This window comes from Hippocampus bargibanti, linkage group LG18 (assembly GCF_051943395.1).
Source record: "Hippocampus bargibanti isolate YZ-2025 linkage group LG18, ASM5194339v1, whole genome shotgun sequence".
NCBI lineage: Eukaryota > Metazoa > Chordata > Actinopteri > Syngnathiformes > Syngnathidae > Hippocampus > Hippocampus bargibanti.
Window position 1 is genome coordinate 14,813,100 of NC_142751.1, and position 22,149 is coordinate 14,835,248.

The following is a 22,149-nucleotide window of genomic DNA, read 5'->3' on the forward strand; positions in this document are numbered from 1 at the left end:
TACGTTTTTTCCTGTGGGTGAGCAGCGGCAGCCACACGCACCAGGGTTCGCTCAACCTGGAAGTAACTCAAATAGATAGAAAGCTAGCTAATCGATAGCTAACAAATAGCTAGCTAGATAGCCGGCCAGGGAGCTCGATAGCAAATAGTTAGCTAGCGAGATAGCTCATAATACTTTAGGATTTCACAGGGGGTTTGATCAACTTTTTTTGATAATAACTCCAAAACACAGCAATGAAATGTGGCATGAGGTCGCCATTTATTCTTAGTGAGGACGTTAATATGGTGAACTGCAATTATTGTCTTTTTTTTTTTTACATTTATAATAAACTCTCGTTGTCCGCACGCATGTGTGTGTGTGTGTGTGTGTTTGTCAAGAGAGTACACAATGCATATACATACACTTTATCTTATTGGCAAGTAGATATGTTGCTTATTTTGTAGGTACATTCTGTTCATGTACAATATACACCTTCAAAAATAGACTTTAATTCCCCACGCCGTCAAAGGTTCACATACGATTGTTTTCAGAGCATCGCAGTGGCTGTCGTCCGACGGCGCGGAAGGCACGTCCATGAGTTGTGACGCGTGGTTACGACGGTGAATGCGGACGGAGACCGACTGGAAGGCGACGTTCGCTAGTTCTCGGCTGCGCGGCGCCGAGGCCACATTGGAAATGAGAGGATGACGACACGGATGAGAAAAGTGAAAAGTGGCTAACAACCTAGCATAACGTTAGCAAACCTGCTCCCCACTGGCCTCCTTTTTAAAAGGATATCCTTGATATCCCGCTTTGAGACCTTACGCTAGTCTACTTTGGACACACCAGTGAGACAATTTCACTATTTTTATTGACCTTTTGCCTACTTCGTTTGTGGTCAAGAAAGAATATTGAAGCGAGCTGAGAAGCTTCATGAAGACAATAATGGTGATTTGTTGCCAAAGGATGAAATGAAAGTAAGTTAAAGGGCTTCATTTGGACAAAAGTAGTGCTTTGTCGACATTATCTATGTTCGTTAGGTTGAGTTCGACAAAAGCATTCCACCTCGTGGCCTCTTATAATTAAAAGATAACATCCGACTTACAAAAGCATTCCACCTTGTGGCCTCTTATAATTAAAAGGTAACATCCGACTTACAAAAGCATTCCACCTCGTGGCCTCTTATAATTACAAAGTAACATGCGACTTACGACCGAGTTCCGTTCCGACCAAATGGTTGTAAGTCGAAATCCATCATTCAAATTATTGGTGAGAGACTCGGAGGCTAAACTTTGGTGCCATCGCACGGTCCGTTGCTGTGCGAGAGTGAGATGTTTCGGTTTTTCTTGCGGGGGTGCCAATTAAGCGATGGCCAGACCTCTGGAAATGGGTTTCCCTTCCACAAGGGGGCAGCATTTGTCCGCGTTAGCGGTTTGTTCTAGCTTCAGCTGTTGTTAAAGCGCTATATAAATTAATATGTGTGTATTGTACAGGTAACATCCGACTTACGACCAAATGCAAATTTCCCCATTGTGGAACGATCAAAGGTTTTCTGATTCTGACCAAACGGTCGTAAGTCAAAATGGTTGTAAGTCGAAATACATTCAAAATGTTGAATAGAGACACGGAGGCTAAATAACTCGCACCCCCCTCCCCCACCCCTCTGGTGCCATCACACAGTCGCTTGCTGTGTGAGAGTGACATGCTAGCTGGCTGGCCAAAATTGTCGTACGCGTTGCCGACCTGCCAGCGCGTTGCGGTGCCAGGCGTAGAATTAAAATGTGAAAAAATAGGGTCTGGAGGTCGTAGTCGTAAGTACGTACGGGTGGTCGTAAGTCGAGCCAGTCGTAAGTCAAATATTTGCCACTACCCGGTGGCATTTGGGCTTCCAGGAACGTATTTTGGAGTGAGTTTCGCAGGTTCATTTGGCAAAAAGTAGTGCTTTGCAATAAGAAATTATTTCAACAGGTACATAAAAATGTTTTAGGGGATAACATAATTAGATTTTTTATGTCAACTATATACATATTTTTTATGTCTAGTATACAAAATTGTTCTACTAATGTGGACAAAGCGTGTACCAGTACATCGATCTCAACCTGGATATGAAAAAAAAATCCTTAAGCAACTTGATGGGAAGCGGTTAGCGCAGTAAAAAATAAAAAATTAGCATGCTAATTAGCATGCTTGTAAAACGGCGTGTCTTAATCGGAGGCAACCACAAGTTACAAGACAGGCAATATTTCCAGTGGGTATTCTGGTGCTAATCGTCGTAATTAAGTCAAAGTAACGCAGTACTTTGGATTTAGTTTTTTGGGGGGGAAATATCTTGTAATACCACCAAGTTCCACAAGAAGGCAACAGTGAGCCCTGGGACCAAATATCTGTTTTTTTGTGCTTTTTTTGTTTGTTTTAGTGTTTCAAATATGGACGATAGTGTTACAATATAGCATGTTTTTCTTGGTAGGGGTAGTGTTAGCATGTGGTTAGCGGCATTAGGGCACTGTTGAAGGGAGCAGAGCAACGCTAGGCTAAGCTAACGGGTAACGATATCAATATCAGGTTTATCGTTACTTTTGGCGACCTCCCGTCGAGGAGGTAAGGCATTTAGTCATATGGTACGTAGAGTTGAAACTAGAAAGACATGAATATGAAATGAATATTTTAGCGACATTCTTGACTGGATGTCGACCAATCAGACGAGGCTCGCTAATGTTGCGTGAATGTGAGAGGACGCGTGTTTTTGTTTTAAAAGGCAGTTGTGGCGAGGTTGGAGTCCAATCGTCAATGAATATCTGACGTTTGGCACATTTTCTTTGATAAATCTACAAACAATCGAGAAGTTTTGCTTTAGTTTCAAAAAAAAAGAAGAAAATGGGGGTTGGGTTTTAGATTACAGTGATACCTTGGCTTACAAACTTAATTGGTTCCCAGACAGTGTGTAAGGCAAAAAGTGTGTATCCCAAAAAATATTTTCCCATAGGAAACCATTAAAATGAGAATAATCCGTTCCCAGGTCCCCATAAAACATACGTTTCTAATTTTCTAAGCCGTAAAACTACATAAAATACCTTATTTTATGTATAATAAATGCGCTATGATATTATAATTAAAGAAATAAACTGTAGTGTACAATAAAGTCTTTTATTTACCTTTGTGATGGTCGTTGATGGCATCAGCATTAAACACTTGATGAGGAACGTAGCCTTCTTCTTTCACCATCTTGAGTAATGATCCCTTGTAGGCGCTTCCTCTGCGATCATTTTACCTTGTTCCTCATCAATTGTGTTCTGTTGAGCTGGGTTGATAGCTTTTTTCATTTAGTGGCTTCTATTTTCTTTTTTGGAGAATGGCTATACTCTCTCTCTGTCTGTAACCCCCCCCCCCCCTCCTTGCTGCGTTCTTGACCAATCACGTGGCTTTAACCGAAGACTGGGGGCGGGGAATAGAGGACAAAAAAATGTTGGCTGACATTTTTGTTTTTGGAGAACGGGCTCATTTGCGAACGACACATGGCAGCTCCGTGTGTATCCCGAAAAACAGTTTGTATGCCAAGGTAATATTTTCATAAATTTAAGTTCGTAAACCAAGGTATCACTGTACAAACTGGTTGGGTTTGGTAGATGGCGATTTGGCGCCGCTCGGTGGCCGGGTTGAGCATCACAGTGGTTGGAGAGTTGGACCAAAAAGCTCCCCCACACCTGCAGATTTTCTCTTTCTGAGTTTTTCTTGTACTCTGGCGGCGATGTCCCGTTGTCGGCGTGGCTGGCGAAGAAAACGGTCAGGCGTCCTACGGGAGAAGAAGGTCACTTGGCGCGTCCGTCACCTCTAAATGGTGACATCCAAACTCACGTGGAATCAAGGCGGGTCTCATCTGAAGCTCTTCTGCTGCTGCATCAAGCCGACGTTCTCGTACACTCGCGAATTGTCCTCACGCATCCTGACGCGCCAAATACGCACGGTCAACAACCGCCGGTAGAGGAGGAAAAAAAGCCAGAGAGGCTTACTCTGTGCAGGTTGGCGTGGGCAGCGGCGTGCAGGGAGGAAGCGGACTCTGCTCGCCACTCGTTAGGTCCGACAGAGAATATTTGATGTTGGTGTACTCGCGACCTTTGATTTTACTTTTCTGGAAAAGACATTTTAAAAAAAAATATAGATAATAATAATACATTTAATTTATAAACGCCTTTCAAAACTCTCAAGGTCACTTCACATTCACAGAATAGGTTTTTCTGTGGGTGAGCAGCGGCAGCCACACGCGCCAGCCCGGAAATTAATAGATAGAAAACTAACTCGCCAGCTAGTAGGTAGCTAATAGATAGCCAACCGATAGCTAGCCACCTAGATAGCTATATAGCTAGCTGGATAGTTAGTTAATACACTGAATGTCACTCAACCCGTAAGTTATTTGATAGAAACCTAACTAGCCAGCTAGTAGATAGCTAATAGATAGCTAACAGATAGCTAGCCACCTAGATAGCTATATAGCTAATAGCTAGCTATCTGGATAGTTAGTTAATACACTGAATGTCACTATTAAATGCACAGACAGAAAGCTAGCTAGCCAGCTAGTAGATAGCTAATAGATAGCCAACAGATAGCGAGCTAGATTGCTAGCCACTTAGATAGCTCTATAGCTAATAGCTAGCTAGCTAGATAGCAAGCTAACTAGCTAGCGAATAGATAGCTAATAGCTAGCGAATAGATAGCTATTAGCTAGCGAATAGATAGCTATTCGCTAGCGAATAGATAGCTATTAGCTAACAAATAGATAGCTATTAGCTAGCGAATCAATAGCTATTAGTACTTGAGACGTGAAATAAAATGGCGGACCTCTAGGGGGGGGGCAAGTGAGTCCGCTTTGTGTCACATAGTACAAAAGAAGAAGACGCCACCTGTTCCTCCACGATGCGCCTCTGCAACGTTTCGATGTAATGTTGCACGGCCATGTAGATGAAGCGGTACTGGGCTTCCGTCTGAACCATTCCCGAACGCTGGGAACGGACCATCTGGATGCTTTTGGGAACGTCGATGTCACAGTCCACGCCTGCAACGCACAAACAGACACAAAAGTCACACGTGTGCGATCACACACACACACACACACACACACACACACACACACACACACACACACACACACCTTTTTCTCTGATGACATCGATAAGGATATCGATGACAATGAAGGTCCCCGTCCGTCCGATCCCAGCACTGCCGACATAAGCGTAGCCGGTTAGCATACGTGCAGGGTAGCAGTGCCCCCCAGATGTTAAAGGACAACCGACACCATTTTTCTTGTTTCCTAACTGACATCAGAAAAGCGTTTTATAGCAGAAAATAGCCAAAACACGCAGGCTGATATTTTGAGTCAAATGCAAAACACCAATAAAAATGACTTCAAATGTCCCAAAACTGCTTCAAAATGACCTAGGTAATGGAGAGTTTCAGAAAGTCTCGTCTATTAGCTAGCTAGCTTTCTATCTGAGTTACTTCCGGGTTGAGTGAAGGCCTAGCTAGCTATCTGTTAGCTAGCTATCTTTCTATCAGAGTTACTTAGCTATCTATTAGCTAGCTAGCTTTCAATCTGAGTTACTTCCGGGTTGAGTGAAGACCTAGCTAGCTATCTGTTAGCTATCTATTAGCAAGCTAGATTTCTATCACAGTAACTTAGCTATGTATTAGCTAGCGAGCTTTCTATCTGAGTGACTTCCGGGTTGAATGAAGACCTAGCTAGCTATCTGTTAGCTATCTATTAGCAAGCTAGATTTCTATCACAGTAACTTAGCTATGTATTAGCTAGCGAGCATTCTATCCGAGTGACTTCCGGGTTGAATGAAGACCTAGCTAGCTATCTGTTAGCTATCTATTAGTTAGCAATCTTGCTATCCGAGTTACTTAGCTATCTATTAGCTAGCTAGCTTTCTATCTGAGTTACTTCCGGCTTGAGTGAAGGCCTAGCTAGTTATCTATTAGCAAGCTAGCTTTCTATCACAGTTACTTCCGTTTTTGGACACTTTAAGTCATTTTTATTGGTGTTTTGCATTTGATTAAAAATATCAGCCTGCGTGTTTTGGCTATTTTCTGCTATAAAACGCTTTTCTGATGTCGCTTGTCCTTTAAATGATACACACCTGCAGTGTACGGCGATGGGGCCGGCGTCCAGGATGCTCTCCTGCTTTAGGTTGACCTCCTCCAAGAAATCGAGAACACCGCCAGGGTCCGTAGGGACACCGTGGTCGGGCCAGGCCCTGAAGTGGTATTGCCAAACAGTGCGCTCTGTGTTGCCCTGGAGACCAAAAAAAACGATAAAAATGACCAAAATAATGACAAAAACGCAGAAGAAGAATGAAAGAAGATTACCTGTCCCACTTTGGAGAGTTTAAGTTCTCGGAGGATGTAGTCGTGCGCCGCCGTTTCTCGGACGTTGCGAACGCGCATGGCGCCGTATTCCTTCAGAGCCGACACGTCGGGCCAGTACTTCACACATTTACTCTGTCGACGGACAATGCGAGCACAGAAAAAAGAACATCAAATTCCAAGCTGCTTCTCCTAGCTAGCTAGCTAGATAGCTAAACGGTAGCTAGCTAGGTAGACGCCCCAGAATCTCCCAGGAAGAGCTTGATGAAGTGGCTGGGGAGAGGGAAGTCTGGACTTCCCTATTGAAGCTAGCTATCTAGCTAGCTATCATTTAGCTATCTAGCTAGCTATCGTTTAGCTATCTAGCTGGCTAGGTAGCTATCTATTAGCGACTGTATCCTGTGACTGTCGGGTGACCTTGAGAGTTTTGAAAGGTGCTTAGAAATGAAAAGTATTATTATTATTATTGTATTTATTAGCTAGCTAGCTTTCTATCTATTTGAGTTACTTCCGGGTTGAGTGAACGCTGGCGTGTGTGGGTGCCGCTACACACCCACAGAAAAGCTTATCCTGTGACTGTAAAGTGAACTTGAGAGTTGTGAAATGTTTTTTTTTTTACACTTTTTATGTCATGGACAATAATAATAATAATACAAGGTGGTCTTGTGCTTTACCTTCCCCCTTTCCACCTCCTTGGTTGTCATGACGATGACCCGTGAGTTCTCCTGGAACACCATCCTCCAAAAGTCGCTGATGGTGTTCTGCAGGCAGCCCTGCGTTGCGATGTACGACTTTCTCAGCTTGGTGCTGTTGCACTTATTGTCCTGCTCGGGCTGAACGAGACAAAGACCCCCGAAAAACAATTTTAAAAAATTAATAACATCACTGGGGCCAACGTGAACGGCAGATCGAGGAGGGAAAAAAAAGGGGTTGTTTACCAGGCTCGGGGATACAACCATGATGATATTGGCGTTGATGTAGTCGGAACCCGCTTCGTTGGGGTCCCCGTCGGTTAGGACCACCCGCGTGTGGTCGACTGCACAAAAAAAAAAATAATAATTAAAAATTAGGTTTCAAGAGCAAGTGACTGGAAGTAAATTTGGCAACATGCTGCCCCACAGAGGTCAGGGGTGGTACTACAACAGATACACTCACCCTTTTCTTTTTTAAATTGTGACTGCAGTGTTTTGAAAGGCGCTTATAAAAACTATTATTATTAATTGTTATTATTATTATTATTAATTTTTATGAATTATTATTAAACACTGGCCTTTTTCTTTTTTAAATAATGTTCACTTGGATGCTTAGAATAAAATGCTGCCCCACACAGGTCAGTGGTGGTACTACAACACATACACTCGCCCTTTTAATAATAATAATAATATAATAATAATAATAATATTCATTTATAAGCGCCTTTCAAAACTGTCAAGGTCACTTTTCAGTCACAGGAGTTTTTTTCTGTGGGCGAGCAGCGGCAGCCACACGCGCCAGCGTTCACTCAACCCAGAAGCAAATAAATAGTAAGCTAGCTAGCTAATAGATAGCCACTAGATAGCCAGCTAGACAACTAGCTATATAACTAATAGCTAGACAGCCAGATAGCTATCTAGCCGGCCAGGTAGCAAATAGAAAGCAAATATATAGCTAATTGAAAGCTAATAGATAGCAAATACATGGCAAATAGATAGCCCGCTTAATGAACCCTAGCATATGAAAAAACAAACTTATTATACAACTTTTATAAAATGCTGCCCCAAAGAGGTCAGGGGTGGTACTACAACACAAACCCTCACCCTTTTTTTTGTTTTTTTTTTTTTCAAATGATGTTCATTCTCTCTGGTAAAATGTCCGCAAAATGGTGTGATGAATGGTGTAATTGTTACTCACAAGGCAGAATGTTCTTGTAACGGTTCTTATTCTTGTTCTCAGCCCTTTGGCCCTCTTTGCGGCTGTACAGCAACTTGCACTCCTGCTGCTGTAAAGTCTGCGTGGAAGCAAAACCAATCGAGGACAGGGATGTTAGGAGACTTATAGAATGTACAAAATGCTGATGAAATAAGGGATTGAAAATCAAAGAGCGCCTCACCTCAAATTCCTCCCAAAAGCCTTGCTTGACTTTGTCCGTGGCTTCCGCCAGCTTGCTCAGCTCCCGTACGCGACTTTCGATTTCGGCTGCGTTGATGCGAGTGGTGTTGAGGGGCTGCCAAAGAGGGTGGAAACGTCAGAAATCACCGGGGAGGGCGGAGTGACAAAAAAATTAAATAAAAATACAGTGATACCTTGGCTTACGAACTTAATTGGTTCCCAGACAGAGTGTAAGGCGAAAAGTGTGTATCCCAAAAATTAATTTCCAATAGGAAACCATTAAAATGAGTATAATCCGTTCCCACGTCCTCATAAAACATAATTTTCTACTTTCCTAAGCCTTAAAACTACACAAAATAGACCTTATTTTATGTACAATAAAAAAAAAATTATCTGTACTGTACAATAAAGTTGTTTTATTTACCTTTGTGATGGTCGTTGATGGCTTGATGGAATGGAGTGACCGGTTTCATCAGCATCAAACATTTAATATGGAACATAGTCTTCTTCTTTCACCATCTTGAGGAATGAATCCTTGTAGGTGCTTTCTCTGCCATAATTTTACCTTGTTCCTCATCAATTGTGTTCTGCTTAGCTGAGTTGATAGCTTTTTGCATCAAGTGTACAGATGGCTTGTGCGGGTTATTCCTGGAGCCTGATTGATGGAAATTTTAACCTTGCAGTCTACACTCTGCCTTTGAACTATCAAAGTTGAAACAAGTCCAAATTTCACCGTTTTCTATCCATTTTATCACTCTCTTTCTGTCGTCTGCCTGTCTCTTTCATGTTCAACACTCCTCCCACCGCTGTGTTGTTGACCAATCACGTGGCTTTAACCGAATACTGGGGGCAGGGAATAGAGGACAAAAACAGTCGGCTGCCAGTTTCTTGTTAGGAGAACGGGCTCGTTCGCGAACGACACATCACTCATTGTGGCACTCTGTGTGCATCCCGAAAAATAGTTTGTATGACAAGGTAAAATTTTCATAAATGTAACGTTTGTAAACCAAAAAGTTTGTAAGCCAAGGGGTTCGTAAATCAAGGTATCACTGTACCTGCTTGAGCTGCAACACTGTGCCAAGAGTCTCCACCATGGGGTTCTTCTTGTAGTGCTCTACTAAGTCGGTGAGGGAGTCAAACTTCTCGCCACCGCCTACGTCGTACTTTAGGTCGTGCTGAAGAAGGAGTACGCAAAAATCACATCTCCTGTCCCACGTACAGTAAATCCGCTTCAATTCCAAGCCGCGACATGTTCTTTTAAGGCTCACCTGGCATCGGATCATGACGTGCGTGACTTTGGGTTTGCTGTCGCTGCTGTCCGTCTTGTCGTCGCCCGTGCGCACAGATAGCACAAAGTCGCCGGGGTGACTCTGGCTCTCCCGTACCAGGAAGCTGCCGTTCTTGCCTTTTTCCGTCAAAAGCTTCTCCGCCTCGCGGCCCGACAGGTGGCCGTGGAACCATCTGCCGAGGGAATGCCCACAATCAAATCGGTATTCAAGACGCAATCAAATAATAATAATAATAATAATAATATGATGCAGCGCTGGTCAGACCTCTGGCAATATTTTTCTCTTCCACGAGTGGGCAGCATTTGCCCTTTTGTTCATGTTTGCGCTTGTTACAGCTTCACTTGTTGTCGTTTTCATTTATTTTTCCTTTATTGTATATATTTATTCATTTGTTTTTATTTATTTTTATTCATTTATTTTAATTATTTTTTATGTATTTATTTATATATTTACTATTTATTTAATTATTTCTCCATCAGTTTATTTACTTGGTTTCATTCGTATTTATGCTACTTCTTATGCTACTGGCCCCACACGCGCCAGCGTTCACTCAACCCGGAAGTAACTCAAATAGATGGAAGGTTAGCTATTAGATAGCCAACAGATCGCTAGCTAGCCAAAAGATAGCTAATGTCGGTGATAGCGTGTTGGACAGACCTCTCTGACGTCGGGTCGGCGCAGTTGAGCGGATATTTGAGCTCGATGACGTCGCCGTTCTTCTCCTTGAGCTGCCCGTGGTGCTCCATGTAGTACTGCACCAGCTCGGCCAACGTGGCAAACTTCTCGCCGCCGTACAGGTCGTAGTAATCGCCCGTGTTTTGGATCTTGATGTGGGTGACGGCGCCATTCCGCCTAAGGGGGAACAAGTTTCACATTCCTCATCTGAGATGTGACAAAATTTCACCCAATCCGTGCTTGTCAGACTGGTTTGGTGAATAAAATCGGGACAGCATCAAGCTCGATTCATTTTGAACGGAAATATGAAACGTTGTGTCTATTTTTATTTTTATTTTATGAAACAGATGCTGAGTCATTGTCACCGTTCTGCCGTCATCATGGAAAAAAACCGGGTGAGAAAAGGAGAACTTGGAACCATGGCGTTCTTCCTCCCTCCACCTCTGTACGTCCCCCCCTGCCCGTCTTAGCATGATGGGGGACAGGGCTTTCAGCTGATCTGCCCCCAACTCACTTCCTCCCAACATTCGTAACGTCGATTCTCTTCCCACCTTCAGTCAAAGTCAACTTTATTGTCAAATACGCTAATATATATGATATACGGCACAGATTTGAAATTAATGTCCTCTCAGACCCAGAAACTTATAATGTGGCTAAAAAAGACAGACAATACATGTCATTTCTGAATGTACTGGTGTTGAAGAGGGTTTTGAATGCAATCAAAATGGCCGACCAAAATAAAAACAACGAGGGATTATTCGGATCATAGTCGTCGCACTCATTATCGTTCCCCCACTCACCGCACTGACAAGGTGAAATCTCCAGGGTTACTCTTGCTGGGTCTCGCCAAAAAGCTGCCGTCCACGCCGCGAGTCAGCAGCAGATTCTCCGCTTCCACGCCCGTGATGTTGGGGTGGAACCACCTGTACAAACAAACAAGTGTGTTTTTAGACAAGGGATTGTGTATTGGGCGACTCACTTTTAATAATAATAATACATTTCATTTCTAAGCGCCTTTCAAAACTCTCAAGGTCACTTTACAGTCACAGGATCAGTTTTTCTGTGGGTGAGCAGTGGCAGCCACACGCGCCAGCGTTCACTCAACCCGGAAAAACTCAAATAGATAGAAAGTTAGCTAGCTGGCTAATAGATAACTAAGCGCATCTGCGGGTGCTAATTGTCAATGCTAATTGTCAAGGTCAAAGGCAAGTTTTTTTCCGACATTGAGTCTAGCCTGTCAGGCATTCTTTTGGTACCTTGAGAAATAAACGGTGTCTCCAAAAACGTGTCAGTGCGCTATGCTAACAGCACTAACGCAGCCTCATACCATCAGCCGATGATGAGTATGTGGAAGTGCCGCGGCTTGGAATTGAAGCAGATTTACGTGTGATGTGAGGCAATCTCTTTTTAGTCAATGGATGCTACAGCTTCGTCGTGTTTGTTAGTTTGTTTTAGCTATATCGCTAATACTAGCAAGATAGCTAGTTAATGGACAACCGATCCTATTTTTTTGTTTCCTAACTGACATCAGAAAAACGTCTTATAGCATCTAAAATATCCAAAACACACAGGTTGATATTTTTAGCCAAATGCAAAGCACCAATAAAAATGAGTTAAAGTGTCCCAAAACTACTTAAAAAATACCCCGGAAATGGCGAGTTTCAGAAGGTCCCGCCCCCTTGTTCGTTGCGTCACGGCAGGACGTTGCTCTAAAATCAAAACAATGGCTTCAGATTCGGAGAAGATACTTTCTTGTGACTCATCCAGTTATCAGAATCAGAATCAGAATCAGAATACCTTTATTCGTCCCGCAATGGGGAAATTTGAATATGATTCAAATAGTTCTGAAGAGGAAAGCATACATGTTTGCAATCGATTAAAGAATTTATTCCGTGCCATTTTGAGGCAATAATGGGGGGAAATGTAGCACCAAAAAAGGGGCAGAAAATGGCGACAAAGCTCCATGTAAGGAATTAATCAGCCCGTTTCCACAGGCTGATTAATTCCTTACACTGAGCTTTGTCGCCCTCTTCTGCCTCTTTTTGGTGCAACACAAAGTTTTCAGACCAAACAAGTACAGCAAAATGCATTGACGTGATGGAAGGACTGCTACAATGTGTTCTTTTTCGGTCAGGGGCGTTCCTTCAGTGACGTAACGTGAGGACTCGTCACCAACTCAAAACAAGACTTCCGGAATATTCAGCACGACTCTTAAAATGTAAAATATAGCTACATGCGGTGGAATCTTTGTCAAATACGCTCAGTAGAAGTCATTTGAAGCCATTTTACAAATTATGGACACAACTTGTCCGGAGACGTCGGTTGTCCTTTAAAAGTAGTGAACAAGAACGTCTCACGAGCAATCTGAAAACATTCTCTGTTTTTATTGCATTGTTTATTTACGGTGACGGGGGTTGTGGGGAGCAAATATGAAGTCACCGGTGTAGGCTAACGTTACTCGATGAGCTACCAACTCACTCTCGCGCATAAATGTCATATACACTCCATCTAAAACTCCTTGGTGGAATTAAAATTAGATATGCTGGTTAACACCATGGCCGGACGTTATTTTCCAGAAGAGCGCTTACCTCCGAGATGTCATTTTTTTCCGCTCCTCACTTCCTTCCCCACTTGGCAGCTAACAGTAGCTTTCCAACAGCTAGGTGGCAAACCTTCACGAACGTTTTCCCTCCAGTTCACCGGGAAAAACGTTCATCGGCTCATCTCTGGCCTATACGCGTGCCGAAATCACGGCATCGACAAATAAAGTCGGAGGAAGGACAACACAAAAAAAGTGTTTTTAAGGCCCGCCTGGGAGACTTTAGCATAAGTCGATTGTTGTACGTCACCAAAACTGCGACAAACCAGAGGGTACGTTGGATTTAAAATCTTGGGGCGTCCGTTTGGGGCGTGACACCGCCCGTTTTTGTTGAATCAAACATTCCCTAAATACCGGGGTAACGTGATATGAAAATGAAAGACTACTCCCGAAGTCTCATTATGCGCATGCGTGGTAAAAAGTTACTGTGTGTGTTTTACAAACAGAGATCAAGTGAATGATAAACATTTGTTAGTTTCCTTTATATGCTCATTCGTTTCTTGAATTCGGGCAGAATAAAATACCGGGTTCAATTTCAACGCCGTTTTGAGTACAAAAACAACAAAATGTTCGGGACGGGTTAGACATGGTCGTTTTTTTTACTATAAGTGGTCGTTTTTTTTCAGCTAAAAATGCCTTCCTATAAGTGGTCGGTTTTTTTCGGCTAAAAACTCGCACGGTTCTTGAAATAAGAGGCAAGGTGTTGTTACTTCAATCCGTTCACTTTTTTTCACCACAGCCGCTTAACTTTGCTCTAAAAGTGACAGAATTGTCAAAATACAATGAAGCGTTTGCATTTGTATACATTAAAACATTCAAGCAAAACCGCAGCTCGTTTCGTGCTGAAGACCAATGCGGTCCTCCACCCACATTTGGACTTTCCCGCATCACAAAAAGTCAATGTCGTGAGCATCCATGTCCTCACTGTACAACATTCAGTTTCTCTTCCCGTTCGGTGTCAGCATTTGAACCACCGACGATCTTTGAGGGCGAAGCGGGTTGCCATCAAGACGCCTTTTCACAGTCCGCCGTCCTCCTCCAACTTCCGGAAGAGCGCCAGGCTGCGGAGGCTCGACTGCTTCTCGCCGTCCTTCCAAAGGATGAGCTGGTGGTCGGCCGAGCACGTCAACAGGCCGTTCTCAGGCAAAGCCACGAACATCTGAGTGACGACGTACCAAAAAAAAATAATAATAATTTAAAGGACAACCGACACCATTTTTTTTTGCTTCCTGACATCAGAAAAACGTTTTATAGCATCTAAAATACCCAAAACAGGCACGCTGATATTTTTAGTCAAATGCAAAACACCAATAAAAATGACTTAAAAGTGTCCCAAAACAACTTCAAAATGACCCTGGAAATGGCGAGTTTCAGAAGGCCCCGCCCCCTTGTTGGTGATGTCACGCCAAGACATCTCAAGAATCAAAACAAATGCCGTCAGATGCTTTCTTGTCATCTCATCCAGTTATGAATATGATTCAAATAGTTCTGAAAAGCATAATAATACATTTCATTTCTAAGCACCTTTCAAAACTCAAGGTCACTTTACAGTCACAGGATAAAGTTATTCTGTGGGTGAGCAGCGGCAGCCACATGCGCCAGCGTTCACTCAACCCTCGAAGTAACTCAGATAGAAAGCTAGCTAGCTAATGGAAAAGCAAATAGATAGCCAACAGCTAGCCAGCTTACAGCCAGTCAGCTAGACAGCTAATAGCTAGCTAATGGTAGCAAATACATAGCGAATAGATAGCCAACAGCTAGCCAGCTTACAGCCAGTCAGCTAGACAGCTAATAGCTAGCTAATGGTAGCAAATACATAGCGAATAGATAGCCAACAGCTAGCCAGCTTACAGCCAGTCAGCTCATGACAACAATTATGTAATAATAATGATATCAAGTCCGAAGAGCGTGACGGAACCGACCTGGACGGCGCCCGAGTGTCCAATGAGGTCGCCCGTCAACTCCAGCGTTTTGTTGGGCGTCGCCTGCGACGTCTGCTTGGAGGTGGAAGACGCTTGCTTGGCGGAGCGTCCCAAGGTCCACATCCCAAAGAAGCCTGAGTAATAGATTACATTTCGGGAAAGGACTGAAAAGTCAGAGGAGAATGACGTGCATGGTTAACTCATTCACTGCCAGATGAAAAATGCACATCTAATAGATAGCTAGACAGCTAATAGATAGCTAGCGAACAAGATAGCTAATTCCTGATTCAAATAGCTAGCTAGCTATATAGCTAATAGTTCGCGAAATTTGGCAAGCTCTAATTGACCTGCTCAATTGTTGGGGGGATTTATGATCACATTACTTTCTGTGGGTGAGCAGCGGCAGCCACACGCGCCAGCGTTCACTCAACCCAGAATAACTCAAATAGCTAGAAAGCTAGCTAGCCAAAAGATAGATAGTTAATAGCTTGCTAGCTAGATAGCTCATAATAATAATAATACATTTAATTTCTAAGCACCTTTCAAAACTCTCAAGGACACTCGTCACTGGATTTTTTTGTGTGGGTGAGCAGCGGCAGCCATAGATAGCTATCTAGATAGCTAATGATAATAATAATAATAATACATTTAATTTCTAAGCGCCTTTCAAAACTCTCAAGGACACTTTACAGTCACTGGATTTTTTGTGCAGGTGAGCAGCGGCAGCCATAGATAGCTATCTAGATAGCTAGCTAAATACCCAGCTAGCTCGATCAACAAAATACATTTAAAGGGATTAAAAACAAAAAAAAGTACAATAAATAACCTGGTAAGAGGATTTAAAACTCAACTGTAGTGACCTTTGTCCCTGAAAGGTTAAAATGTTATTTTACTGTGAAACACTTTTTATCATTTGAGACCCCAGTGACACATTTTGACACACTTAAATGTGTCATTTTTCGGCCCTACCTGGATTGGCGGGTTCTCCGGCTAACGGCAGATCTCCTATGGCCCATATCCTCACGCTGCCGTCCTCGGAGCACGTCATCAGCTCGCTGAAATCCAAAAAGACACCAAAGTCGCAAAAAAAATTATCATAATAATAAAAAAATCATTTTGCGTAAGCGACTTTGAGGTTGAACCGACCTATCGGAAAGCAACGCCACGTGCAGGACGTCCGAGTCGTGGGCGCACTTCCTGTACGCCACCGCCGCTTTGGTTTCTACGCTGAACACGTACACGCCGCTGCCTACCGCCGCCGCTACTAGCTGAAGAAGAACCATCAAAAATAGAAAATCCAATAAAATAATAAAGTGTTTTTTAATAATAATACACTGATACCTCGTTTCAACTTTGATATTTCAAAGGCAGAGTGTAGACTGCAAGGTTAAAATATTCCATCAATCAGGCTCCACAAGCCATCTGTACACTTGATGCACAAAGCTATCAACCCAGCTAAACAGAACACAATTGATGAGGAACTAGGTAAAATTATGGCAGAGAAAGCACCTACAAGGAATCATTCCTCAAGATGGTGAAAGAAGAAGGTTACGTTCCTCATCAAGTGTTTCATGCTGATGAAAGCGGCCACTCCATTCCATCTAGCCATCAACTACCATCAAAAAGGTCAATAAAACGACTTTATTATACAGTACAGCCTATTTCTTTCATTATAATAACCATAACACATTTATTATACATAAAATAAGGTATATTTTCTGTAGTTTTAAGGCTTAGGAAAGTTGAAAATTATGTTTTATGGGGACCTGGGAACGGATTATTCTCATTTTAATGCTTTCCTATGGGAAATTATTTTTTGGGATACACATTTTCCACCTTACACACTCTGTCTGGGAACCAATTAAATTCGTAAGTCAAGGTATCAGTGTAATACAAAATGGAGGGCGTGACTAACGTTCCCATTGGAGGCCAAGTGCTGAACGGACATCTCACTGGTTTTAGCTCCGCCCCCTTGGATGTTGGACTGCGTCTGAGGCTCCTCCCACAGGATGTGCTGATAAGCCAGCACGTTGTAGTCCAAAGCGTCCCACACGATCAGTTCGCCGGCGTGCGAACCGCTAGCGAACGCGGCGTCTGTGGGGAAAAGAAAAAAACATGGCGTTCGGGGCTGGCGAGGGCCGCGGCGGCCATTTTGTCACTCACCGTTGACGTTGATCAGAGCGCGAATTTGGTCCTGGTGGTCGGCCAGGGAGCAGATTTCCATCATGGCGACGCCATCATGGCCGCTCGCCGTTAGCTTGTAGATGACTGACAGGATTGAAGGTGGCGAGAAATTCATTTTTCTTGATCATAAAAACTGTCAAAATGTTTGCTGCCATTTTTTTTTACTCATTCACTGCCAGGCATGCAAAAATGTGTCCACTGCTAGCTAGCTAGCCACCTAGATGGCTATATAGCTAACGGATAGCTGGTTAGCTAATACACAGAATGTCACTAATTAAATAAAGAGCAAACGACGTTGATTTGCATTATTTGGCTAGCTATTAGCTATCTATTCGCTTGCTAACTTTCCAATCTATTTGAGTTACTTCCGGGTTGAGTGCTGATGCTCACCCACAGAAAAACTTATCGTGTGACTGTAAAGTGACTTTGAGAGTTTTGAAGGGGAGCTTAAACATTAAAGATTATTATTATTATTATTAAGGGGAAGTCGCCCTGCATAGTCAACCCAACAACATGATTGTATCTATTAGCTAGCTAGCTGGCTATCTTGTAGCTTCCTATCATGCTAGCTAGCTATCTGGCTGGCTAGCTAGCTATCTGTTGGCTATCCAATAGTTAACTTTCTATTTGAGTTACTTCCGGGTTGAGTGAACGCTGGCGCGTGTGGCTGCCACTGCTCACCCACAGAAAAAAAATTATCCTGTAAATGTAAAGTGACCTTGAGAGTATTGAAAGTATAGAAATGACATTTATTATTATTATTATTATTATTATTATTATTAGTAGTAGTAGTAGTAGTATTTGGTTCTTCCCCAAAACTATTTTGTGTGCTTATTAATTATTATTTTTTCCATAAAAACAATAATGGATCATTTTTTTTCTTGGCCTTTTCTGACAGCTCATAAAATCTTGCTATTTTCCCATTATACATTTTTTGTGGCAAATATTATTTTCCATCATATTTTTTTTTTAATTTCATATTTTTCCACCCCAAAATATCCATCTCTTTGAAATAGCACCTTGATTAAATAACAGCATTGGACACAGAAGCCACATTTGCGGGAAGACTTACCGACGTTCTTATCCACGGCGGCAGCCACGCAGTTTTTGGGGAGTTTAATCAGCGAGCTGATGCCTGTCAAAAAAGGCAGAAAAGACCCTGAAAGTGAACAGGGGTGCAAATAGGGGTCGGGGTCCTCAAAAGCCACTTGGATGCTGACCCGTGTCGCTGCGGCGCTCTTTCAGGCACTGCAGACGGAAGTCTTTGCTCCACACGCACAATTCCTGCCCGCCTGAGACGCACGCGTTCAACCCATCCACGGCCAGGATGCACTGCACACAAATCACCATTTTACTCAATCGCATCAGCCAAAGTATTCCATTTTAATTCAGTTTTTTTTTTTTTTTGCAAAATGATATCTTTTTGTCCATTTTTTGAAGCAAGACAGAAAAATACATGTCCTTTTTAAAGAGGTACTATCATTAGAAAATGCGGAATATGATGTTCCATTGAGACAATGGGTCCTTCGCCGTCTGTTGACATCCTGTTGCTCACTTGAGCTATCTAGCTTGCTACCTAGTTTTTAATTTATCTATCTATTTTCTATTTGCTATTTATTTATTAGCTATCTAGCTGGCTATCTATGTGCTCTATATTAGCTATTTAGCTGGCTATTTAGCTAGCTATGTATTTGCTACTTATTAGCTATATAGCTGGCTACCTAGCTGGCTATTTGTTATTTATTATCTAGCTGGCTATCTAGCTACCTATCTAGATGGCTAGCTAGCAACATATCTAGCTACCTATCTATCTACAGTAAAGTCTCGTTATATCGATATCGGATATATCGATAGTCCCGGTTATATCGATACTATTTCTATGCACGCACGGAGAAAATTACATGCAAACAGGGTCGGATATATCGATAGTCCCGGTTATATCGATATTTTTTCGTACTCCCTTGAATATCGATATAACGAGACTTTACTGTATTTTATATCTATTTGCTATTTATTAACTATCTAGCTGGGTATCTAGCTCGCTATTTATTTGCTATTTATTATCTATCTGGCTATCTATCTATCTGGCTACCTAGTTATCTATCTGACTAGCTAGTAATCTATCTGGCTAGCTAGCTATGTATCTGGCAAGCTAGCTAGCGAGCAAGCTACTAGCTCGCCAGCTAACTTTCTACTGTATCTATTTGAGTTATTTTGGGGTGAGTGAACCGTGTGGCGGCCGCTGCTCACCCACAGGAAAAAACTTATCCGATGATTGTAAAGCGACCTTGAGAGTTTTGAAAGGTGCTAACAAATTAAATGTTTTTGTTATCTTCATGAAAACCTCCATCTTGTCTCATCATAGCTCCACTTTTTTTAAGACTCTCAACCCACCTTGACAGATGACTGAAGGTCCAGAACGGTCTGCAGCCGGTTGCCAGTGTCGGGGTCCCACAGCTGATCAGGGTTCCACAATTAAAGACACTTAACATAACCCTTGACCCCCCCCCAACCCCACCCTGAACAGGGTTGACGAGGATACGCTGAGGCTACGGTCGAATGAAGCGGTGATGAGACGGATGTCGCCGCAACGCAAGACGGCCATTGCAGTGATTTGCTGGGAATGACCTCGAAGCTCCTGCACTCGTTCGCCTGTCTAAAAAAAACTTTATTTCTTTCGTTATAATACCATAGCACATTTATTATACATAAAATAAGGTATATTTTGTGGAGTTTTAAGGCTTAGAAAAGTAGAAAATGATGTTTTATGGGGACCTGGGAACCGATTATTCTCATTTTAATGGTTTCCTATGGGAAATTATTTTTTGGGATACACACTTTTCACATTACACACTCTGTCTGGGAACCAATTAAGTTCGTAAGCCAAGCTATCACTGTATGTTGAAGTGTGAGGAGGAGCTTCATTTTGGCAAACCATAGTGGGCTCCGTCCACATCCCCTTTTAGTTTTTTTTTCTTTCATTTAACGGCTTACCTCCACGTTCCAGACCAGCACCAGGCCATCGTCGCCGGCTGAAGCGCATCTGGCAAAACAAAAAAAAAAAACACAAAAGACACAAGACTTGATGGTGTGCTGTAGGTGGGGAAGAGGGGGGGGGGGAGAAGTTCTCGCTTACCTGAAGTCGTCAATCTGGACCAGAAATCGAACAATGTCAAAATGTCCTTTGAGTACTTGTAGCTCAGTGAAGCAGTTTTTGGGCTGTTCCTCACCGATGCACAACACTCCGCTTTTCTGCAGATGTCAAGGTTTTGTTTTTGTATTAAAAAAACAGAAAAGTACAGATACTTCACTTTAAGCTACCCCCCACTTTGATACAGTACTCCCATTTTTTTCTTTAGTATTTTGACAGGGGAAAACTCACAAAATTATCTAAACGAGTAACAAATATATACAGTATATAGGTACGCTACGTAACATCTCACCTCGACGGAGCTTTGAGTTTCACGAGCACCAAAAATCCACCGAAGCATGACAGCCGCGTTTTTAGTGACTGTCGTTTGCTCGGGAAACAATAAAATGGAAATGTTAAAATAGCATCGAATTTGTAAGGTGAATACAAACGTGCCACCTTAGGTTTGCATGAATGTTTAGCTAATTCAAAACATCACATGCTAGCTAACAATGTTGCGTTCTGGGCTTTTCGGCTTACCAATCATCGGTGTAACATGTCCGCTGTGAGTGTGACTCGCTTATTGATAATTTTGAGTCATAAATTCATCCAGTTCGACATTTTCTTGCTAGTTTGACGGCAATGAAGCTTTTAAAAGCGGAACGTGAAGTCAACAACAAAACATTCATATGGCTGGACAACGGAAGCCGGTGAGGGACAATCTTTTACTGTTTTCCGGTGCTTTTTGTGAGGAGGTTAAATGCCTAATTGTCATACAAATTTAAGACTGTAATTCATTTTTATTTTTCAGTAACATTTTTATGGGAAAAGGTATTCTTAAATGTAATTGAGCTAAAAATTGTGAGATCAATTTAACGCAATGTCACATTCATTCTGCTAGCATTCAGCAGATGGCAGTACATCCCAATTTTAAAACTGAAATACAAAATTATAATTTATTCGCATAATTTCACCAAGGCTTCATCTTTCTTCCTAAATGAGTGACAAAAAGTCAACATGCTGTACCAAAAAGAAAACAGAATACCTTTCACCGACTTCTTTAAGTGGGTGAAATGCCAAATGAAAAGATCGTTAATTGGGGGTAATGTGTCATTCGTTTTTTTCCCCATAACATTGGAATTTTATTCTCTTGAATAAAAAAAAAAGAAGTTAAAACAAATACACATTGTGTGTGTCTTTAGTGCGGATTGAGATGACACGCCAGCCTGGGCCCTGTGACCTTCATGGCGGCTCAGATGCTGATTCCTGATTTAGTGTCGATCGGCCGCGCTTGTCAGGGTTTGTGAGGTGCCTTCCACGCGCTCAAGGGCGGCGGAAAAAAAGAGAAAAGAGGAACACGGAGGAGGAAAGGTGGACCTGAAATGGAAAGAAAGTATTTGAAAACGATTAAAAATATAATGAACCGATAAAGTAAAAGGAGTGACATGCTAGCAGCTGGTAGCTAACGTCCAATGGTAACCAAGGCAAAATGATGCCACTGGCGGCCATCTTACATTGCCACTTCGTCAATTGGAAGATCATTTTCTCATGATTTTAAAGAAATACAGGAACCATTATCACAGATGATGAACTAGCAATGCTAAATACATATATTTAATAAATATAATACACTTACCTGTGATGTGTGAGGTATAATTCTGTCCAATTATGGCTCTGGTAGGCGATTGAACCTATTTCAATTTTTATTGACATTATTTAGACATGGATTTGATAGAAAAATGTCCGTGAGCCAAACAAAGTCGAAAAGAAAACATATGAGACATTATTAAAATTGTCATCAACATTAGCAAACCAACCTATGCACATTTTACAATGAATTAATTTAGGGAATTCAAATTAGACGGAAGCAAGTGTGCATTCAGTTGGTCTTTGTTTGTTTGTTTGTTTGTTTGTTTGTTTGTTTGT

At 42.2% G+C, this 22,149-nt stretch overlaps 2 protein-coding genes across 5 annotated transcripts; both read right to left on the reverse strand.

Annotated features, from left to right (window-relative positions):
* Positions 1 to 233: 233 nt before the first annotated feature.
* Positions 234 to 13,343, reverse strand: ptpn11a (protein tyrosine phosphatase non-receptor type 11a). 3 transcript variants are annotated; one of them, XR_016118266.1, is made up of 16 exons: positions 12,977 to 13,343; positions 11,189 to 11,311; positions 10,371 to 10,565; positions 9,693 to 9,885; positions 9,480 to 9,599; positions 8,426 to 8,539; positions 8,227 to 8,323; positions 7,011 to 7,372; positions 6,340 to 6,471; positions 6,111 to 6,265; positions 5,123 to 5,190; positions 4,875 to 5,026; positions 3,987 to 4,105; positions 3,832 to 3,919; positions 1,098 to 3,769; positions 234 to 1,044 (listed from the first exon to the last, which is right to left on the reverse strand). XR_016118266.1 is itself a non-coding variant. In XM_089020477.1 (16 exons), exons 1-15 carry the CDS (start codon positions 12,988 to 12,990, stop codon positions 3,850 to 3,852), a joined length of 1,809 nt encoding a protein of 602 aa, XP_088876603.1. In that variant the 5' UTR covers positions 12,991 to 13,340; the 3' UTR covers positions 234 to 3,769; positions 3,832 to 3,849. The 3 variants fall into 3 exon arrangements, 2 of the variants coding, with proteins under 2 accessions (XP_088876603.1, XP_088876602.1); XM_089020477.1 differs by having other exon boundaries at positions 234 to 3,769; positions 7,011 to 7,169; positions 7,275 to 7,372; positions 12,977 to 13,340; XM_089020476.1 differs by having other exon boundaries at positions 234 to 3,769.
* Positions 13,344 to 13,450: 107 nt separating this feature from the next.
* Positions 13,451 to 20,927, reverse strand: wdr41 (WD repeat domain 41). Of its 2 annotated transcripts, none has more exons than XM_089020398.1 (14): positions 20,764 to 20,927; positions 20,537 to 20,614; positions 20,230 to 20,345; positions 20,088 to 20,136; positions 19,636 to 19,749; positions 19,488 to 19,550; positions 18,314 to 18,425; positions 18,166 to 18,228; positions 17,073 to 17,177; positions 16,825 to 17,003; positions 16,056 to 16,177; positions 15,879 to 15,964; positions 14,910 to 15,043; positions 13,451 to 14,146 (listed from the first exon to the last, which is right to left on the reverse strand). In XM_089020398.1, exons 2-14 carry the CDS (start codon positions 20,582 to 20,584, stop codon positions 14,006 to 14,008), a joined length of 1,332 nt encoding a protein of 443 aa, XP_088876524.1. In that variant the 5' UTR covers positions 20,585 to 20,614; positions 20,764 to 20,927; the 3' UTR covers positions 13,451 to 14,005. The 2 variants fall into 2 exon arrangements, with proteins under 2 accessions (XP_088876524.1, XP_088876523.1); XM_089020397.1 differs by having other exon boundaries at positions 14,910 to 15,073.
* Between the last annotated feature and the right edge of the window lie 1,222 nt (positions 20,928 to 22,149).

Coding starts and splice junctions, on each gene's coding strand:
- ptpn11a (XM_089020476.1), bottom strand. Junction 7,373..8,226: donor TTACAAGAACATTCTGCCTT/GTGAGTAACAAT, acceptor TTTTTTGTGCAG/TCGACCACACGCGGGTGGTC. Junction 6,472..7,010: donor AGGAGGTGGAAAGGGGGAAG/GTAAAGCACAAG, acceptor GTCCGTCGACAG/AGTAAATGTGTGAAGTACTG.
- wdr41 (XM_089020397.1), bottom strand. CDS start 20,584: ATGCTTCGGTGGATTTTTGGTGCTCGTGAAACTCAAAGCTCCGTCGAG. Junction 17,178..18,165: donor CGCCGTGGATAAGAACGTCG/GTAAGTCTTCCC, acceptor CAATCCTGTCAG/TCATCTACAAGCTAACGGCG. Junction 17,004..17,072: donor CGCTCTGATCAACGTCAACG/GTGAGTGACAAA, acceptor TTTTCCCCACAG/ACGCCGCGTTCGCTAGCGGT.